The sequence below is a fragment of the Polyodon spathula genome, chromosome 38 (genome assembly GCF_017654505.1).
Source record: "Polyodon spathula isolate WHYD16114869_AA chromosome 38, ASM1765450v1, whole genome shotgun sequence".
Taxonomy (NCBI): domain Eukaryota; kingdom Metazoa; phylum Chordata; class Actinopteri; order Acipenseriformes; family Polyodontidae; genus Polyodon; species Polyodon spathula.
The window spans coordinates 3051738-3059237 of NC_054571.1; the positions used below are offsets into that span (position 1 = coordinate 3051738).

Sequence of the window (7500 nt, forward strand, 5' to 3'; positions counted from 1 at the left end):
ATGGTGTCGCGCTAAAGCTGATGCCAAACTCCAACCCGGTTTATTTCATGATGGGTTTCTTTTTAAAACCGCTGTAGGGGTTTTAAAAATGTAATGAAAGCAGAGCTGTGAGTGGTGGGACGGCTGTGTAAAAGCACTCGGTTTGAGGCCCACTCTCTTGCAATCTTAAGCATTATAATAAGTGAGAATGTGCTTTCCTAGAGCAGCGTCTCCGGGGTTTAGGGCGCACGTTTGTGCCGGGGAGCAGGGTGTGAAATGCGGCAGGCTCCCCGAGTTGTCCTGTCCATTGCAACCACTGTTACACCGGACTCTAATGAGGGACCTGAAATCTGTTCAGAAATCTGCGATTCATGTTTAATTCATGGAGTCGTTTCGATTGATAGTTTCCCTGCAATCAATTCTTTATTTGGCGAGGCGATCTGCTTTTAAAGAACCCATTGAAAAGAGCGCTCATTAAATCTGCATAATTAAAACTCACCTTGCCTTAAACCCAGTGGATGGAAAAGCAACTCGAGAGGTTATTTGAATGTGAATCAGAACCATTACAGATTAGGGTTTTTTTAAAACTGGTAAACTGATAACATCTGTCTGAAATATAAAAAAAAAAAACGCTACCCTATAAAAGACCAGACACCGTGTGCGCTGAGCGGGTTCGTGGGGCAGTTTGCTGAAACCCTAATCAAGCAGTTTTCCTTTTGTTTTGTTTTGTTATTTAAAACCTAAAGTCAAACTGGTAAAACCGACACAAAACCCAACATTACCCGTGTCGCACAGCTATGCGCTCAAACTCCAAACCAATACGCCAGCGGTTTGCTCAGCTTGCAAGTTTCAGACGTGATGTTTTGTTGTGATTATGCCCTTTCAACCTAAACTACATAGACCGGACCAGCACCGCTGTCTACTCAAAGAAACAGCAACCACAAGCTATTTTTAACAAACGTGTTGACGAGAAACATTTTTGTTCTTCAGGAAAACAAAATACATACTAATAATAATAATAATAATAATAATAATAATAATAATAATAATAATAATAATAATAATAATAATTGGAGAATGCGTTCCCTTGTCTTTGCATGTGTTCAACACTGTTCCAAACGATCCACGCTTTCATGTAACCCCGTAGCCAACAGACTGGGATTGCGCGGCGCTTCGTGGTTTAAACTCCGCTGCTTCTGCTGGGCTCAGCTCGGCTCTCTCCTTCAAGCACTGCAACACTGTGTTTAGTGGCGTTGTCTCGGTGAGCGTGGCGCGCCGGGACTCTCTTACCGTCACAGGGCAGCACCTGCAGAGCACTGTTTATCCAGGCTCTGTTTGGAGACGCATGGGCGCATCGTAAATTACGCGGGCCAGTCTTCTGCTTTGTAAATGCCACCGCCGTTTATACATTACACTGCGTAGGGCATCAGTGATAACGCGTGTGTATATCTGCAGCTCGGCCAAATACTGAGCATCCACACAGAAGAGCCGTTCCTAAAAGATTGGGTGCAAATAATCTGTACTGATGAACATGACTATTAAAACAAAAACAGAGAAAGGAATTGAAAATACATCTTAAACGAAGAGGATACAAAGAAGAGTTTATTGAGAAAGAATTGAGCAGAGTTGCCAAACTCAATAGAAATGAACTTCTTGAATATCTTAAAAGGAGAAAGGAGGGTAACAGTGGTCCATTAATAACTCCATACTGTAAATTATCACCCAACATTTCAAAACGAGTTTGGAAGCTTATCAGATTATAGACACATTACAGGACATTAATTCCTGTAAGAGCACATGTAAGCTATGCAAAGATACATTGAAATCACAAATAGAGAAAAACAAGGACTCTATCTTAAAATATCCCTCGTGCAAAGCTAGCAATCTTGTTTATGGTATATTTTGCCAAAAATGTAATAAAATTCAATATGCAGGAGAGACAGGTTCAGCATTATACAAACACATAGAGAATCACCCATCAAACACAAGGAAATGAACCAGGGGCTCAGCGCTTCACAAAGAACAAGCAGAATGTGAATGAGCTATAATTGGTAGTTTTAGAAGCAATGAAATTAGACAATGTACGTTACACAAGACTGAAAGAAAATTAATAGGGTAAATAGACTGAGTACAAGGATTCCTGAAGGGTTAACTAGAAAGGAACAGCAGATCATTACATCATCAACTGCGGTGTGACATCACAATCACAGGAATAGATTTCAATAGAAATAGGTGAGTGGCGTTGCCATGGCACCCTAAGCCTGTCAATACCTGTTTGTTCTCAAACTCACTTTCCCTTCACAAAGGTATATAAACACACCGAAGCGATGGGAAGCTGACTCTTGAGCAAAAACCAATATATATTATTAATAATAATAACAATAATAAAAAAATACATTTATGGACGGAAGGCTCTTGTGCTTGTAAATGTGGCCTGCATGAATCTGTATTGATTTACAGAAGCAGCTGCTTCTGCCTTGGTGCAGAGCACGCTGTGAAATCCATCGCGTCACAACGAGAAACGACACAATAGAGGTCATTTCAAGGGTCAGACGAGCGGAGTTAGCCGCTGTCGCTCTCGTTCGCAGTCTTTATTTGAATGTCGTTGTTGGGTGTGATTAAAAGTGGCCTCGTCTCTAATAGGCTGCTTCCTGTTCTTTGGTATGTAATGAATAGAGACAGGAGATTACTCTACAGTTCCATTTGGATTCATTATCCACACATTGGTCATTTAAATCAAAAAATAAATAGTGTTCTGTATACCCTTTATAGGCTCCTGCATGTAGGAAGTGCTTTTAAGGTCAATGCAGCTGGCCTCTTGGTTTCTTTTCAAGTACAGTGCATGTCTATGTGGGGTGTATAAGGTGCTGTATGATACAAGGCGATAGCCGCTCTACATGAAGGCATTCTGGGCACTCGGGCCTTGAATTTTCACCCGCTCAAGCTTCTCGTTTCTCAGCAGTTCTGAGCAGGTTTTAGTTTTTAGTTTTCCTGGTTTTGTTCAGTCTGTTGCATTTGCTTATAAATCGGGTTTTCAGAGAGGGCTCTGGACTCTAGTCTTGCTGATAAGTGTACAAGCATCTTTCCTGCGCAGACCGTCTTTCTCAGCGCCCCTCTAAAGCAGACTGTTGGAAACGAGTCAGTCTGTTGCCACTTGCACAGAAGGTGCCGACAGAAATGTGTTTTTAAAAGGGTTAGCTGGAAAGGGTTAGCTGGAATTTTTTTAAATTCTTTCCCAGATATCGTCTGATTCCTTTTAGGCTTTTAGAGAAAGAGCAAGCATGAAATTGTTCCATCTTTGTAACAAACACACAGAAACACACACACACACACACACACACACACACACACACACACACACACACACACACACACACACACACACACACACACACACACACACACACACACACACACACACACACACACACACACACACACACACACACACACACACACACACACACACACACACACACACACACACACACACACACACACACACACACACACACACACACACACACACACACACACACACACACACACACACACACACACACACACACACACACACACACACACACACACACACACACACACACACACACACACACACACACACACACACACACACACACACACACACACACACACACACACACACACACACACACACACACACACACACACACACACACACACACACACACACACACACACACACACACACACACACACACACACACACACACACACACACACACACACACACACACACACACACACACACACACACACACACACACACACACACACACACACACACACACACACACACACACACACACACACACACACACACACACACACACACACACACACACACACACACACACACACACACACACACACACACACACACACACACACACACACACACACACACACACACACACACACACACACACACACACACACACACACACACACACACACACACACACACACACACACACACACACACACACACACACACACACACACACACACACACACACACACACACACACACACACACACACACACACACACACACACACACACACACACACACACACACACACACACACACACACACACACACACACACACACACACACACACACAGACACACACACACACTGACACACACACACACACACACACACACACACACACACACACACACACACACACACACACACACACACACACACACACACACACACACACACACACACACACACACACACACACACACACACACACACACACACACACACACACACACACACACACACACACACAGTGACACACACACACACACACACACACATACACATACACTGACACACACACAGATGAACAGTGGGTGGGTGATGAGGGGGCTTCTTTCAGACCGGGTGTGAATGAAGCCAAAACTACAGTGTGCATCTCTTCAAAACACAAACACACTTAAAATCCACAGGCTTACACTTTCCATTCGTTTACTGTGCACAGTTCTGTGACTGTGAGGATGCGCGCCTGGGCTCTGTGCATTAATAACACGCTTTTAATAAACTCAATATCCCATCATATCATTGTGTGGTTTAACATAGCTGCACGTTCCTTTTAATCCCAGCGCAATAGCTGTCTATTCCTGTGGTGGGGCACTTGAGCTTATTACAATCTTGTCATCATTTTTATTGTTTACAGTATCTTCAGCACTACAAAAATCATTCCAGGATAAAAGCGTTTGTCTTTCAGCTGTCGCATCCTATGCAATCCTATACAAAAAATGACCTCTACATGTTTAATTGCCAGGATTAAATATGGTACCAGCTGCAGTTCAGTTGACATGCCTGATTTTGAGGTGTATCCAAAAAACGCTACCCTTAGAGCAAGCGCTGCTCAAAGGGGCGTTCTCGTTATTTTTGTTTGCACGCACCTCTGCGGAGAATCTTCGCTGTTTGGTCGCCCGTGTTTGTATGTCTCTTAAACGACGCTGGTAAAGAGAGCCACTGGGTCTGTGTTCTGACTGGCACTGATTCCTGTAGCTTTGCGTCAGAAACGGCCGCCATCAAGGGCCTTGCCAGCTGTGAGTCTTTCCTTTCCAGGCACAGCCGTCATATGGCTGTACGCACAAGGCAACTGAAACACAGCTGAATGTTGCTCTACCGAGCGTTCACTTGGGGAAACGGCTGCTCGGTTTGGTGGCGCTCCTTCTTTATTAAGATCCAGGCATTTTATTTCTCCGCTTGTTCCCGGTTGCTGGTCGTCGCTCGTTTTCAGTTTGCGGTTTGCTGGAATGAGTTTCAGCGACAGTTCAAATCAGATCAGTTCTCATCTCAGGCTGCTTTTAGCCGTAGGGTGGGCTCGTTGCTGACTGACATCTGTGCCTGCTGAGTTGCAGCAGAGTTTTGTGTTTTCTGATTGATTCTGTGTGTTTTTTTAACTCTGTATTTCTTGTGTTCGATGTTGTTTTGCTTCAAGATTGAACTTGTTTAAACGCTCGCGTGGTGCATCCAGTAAAGGCGCTCCACGAGGAGTGCAGGATGCGCCCTGTAGCCTGGAGGTCACCAGTTCAAATCCAGGCTATTCCAATGCTGACTGGACGGGAGTTCCCAGGGGGCAGCGCTCAATTGGCCGAGGGTTAGGTTGGCCAGGGTGTCCTCGGCTCACTGCGCTCCAGCACCCCCTGTGGTCTGTCCGGGTGCCTGCGGGCTTGCTTGTAGGCTGCCCAGAGCTGTCCTCTGACGCTGTGACTGCACGGTGAGTCTGCAGCGTGTAAAGACGCGGCTGACGGCACACGCTTCGGAGGACAGCGAGCGTTCGTCTTCGCCGCTCCCGAGTCAGCTCGGGGGTGGTAGCGTCACAGTGTATATAAACTACTTTATTAACACTAGGAGTGCAACAGCTATATATTGAAATCTTTTGCAATGATTTAAAGAAGAGAGGAGTATGCTAGGGTACCGAGATAGCGAGGGGCGTACGATACAATTGAGGGGTACCGCTGCACTTGTGAGATGACTTGATCATTAAACTCCTTTGCACATTTTTAAAGACTAATATCCATTAAGGGATACCAAAATATTTAGCCAGCAAGGGGTCTGACTTTGATAGAAGTTGACATCGACACCCTGCTCTGTTTCAAGACCGGTTTATATGCAATACAAAGAAAGCTGTCTTTCGATCTGAATGTGTTCAGAGGCCTTGCAGAATGTACAGTGTGCTTCCATACAGTACTGTCGTCTTCATTAATTGTTTTCCCTCCAGCCTTTTTCATTTTTCAGCTTGATTTTTGAAACTGCGTACGGCAGCAGATTTCTGGTATGTGGTCGATTCATTTTTTTCCTCATCCCTGTAAGGAGTGGCGCCTCGCAGGCTTGGTTAGCTGGGGCAGAGAGCTCTGTGGTGCGCAGTCTCTCCTGGGCATGTTCTCGTGGAACCTTCTTTTCTGTTTTATAGGCTATAAAAATATTGCTTTTAAAGTCGTCTGTAAAGGTAACCCCCGCAGTTATTGTTAACCCTTTATGGCACCTTCTACCGTTTTTGACTCGTCTGCCCAGAACAGTTTTGTTTTACTCAGGGATGGGAATAAGACTCCTATTGTATAGCACTTTTGCCCAGTCCAGGTTTTACTACCAGCTTGAGTAGCCACACTGTATAGGTCACAAGCTCAGGTGTGTTTTATTAGTGAACCAGGAATGGATCAAACAGCTACGCAATGGGAGTCTTATTTCCATATAAAAATACCACCGCATTCTGTACTAGCGGTAGGGCAGCGACTAATTTGAGTTCAAGTAAAAATAACAGACAGGGGGCACTCCAGCAGGACAGTCGTGCTGGTTCGGCTGCTCCAAGAGTCATCAGACTGGACCAGCCACGGCAGCGATGAGTTATGAACAACACCTTGTGGAGTCTGTGCCACGTCATGGGTGTGAGCAGGGCAGTCGCTGCCGTGGCAGGACCAGGCAGGCAGGCAGGCAGGGCGCCAGCAGGACCGCTCGCTGGCGAGGCGGTGCTCTGCTGAAGCAAAACACGCGGCCGTCAGTCGAGGATTAGCGTTGTCGGCGCGCACGTGAACAGAGCCTCTGTGTCTTTGCACTTCAGCAAAAAAGAAAAAAAAACTATAAAGTCAACCGAACTTACTGAAAACATCGACCGGCCCCCGTTGTCTTATTCACCAAGTAACCACCAGTAAGATAACTGAACAGCTGGAGATCGCTGGTTTGTAGTGTAAACCAGGACAGGGTGCAGAGGGAGGGGTGCGAAACGGGCTCACATTTCCCCCGGTTCATCATCTGCCTTGATTTTGATGATAATTATTTAACCAGAGGTCCCATTGAAATCAACATACAGATGAGAGTTTTTTTTTTTTTTTTAAATACAGAATATGAATCTGGACGTGCAAATAGAAAAGATTCATCTACTTTAACGTACTGTTTAATTTTCTTAATAAGAAATATACTGCTGCAGTATTAATAATAATAATAATAA

General features: G+C 44.9%; 1 protein-coding gene across 1 annotated transcript in view; it reads left to right on the forward strand.

Moving 5' to 3' along the window:
• Window positions 1-7085, forward strand: part of LOC121304498 (nuclear factor 1 X-type) — a 42305-nt gene extending 35220 nt beyond the window's left edge. The window contains exon 3 of the mRNA XM_041235663.1: window positions 6949-7085. Coding sequence (XP_041091597.1) covers window positions 6949-7085 — 137 coding nt within the window. The remainder of the gene's footprint in view (window positions 1-6948) is intronic.
• Window positions 7086-7500: the final 415 nt, after the last annotated feature.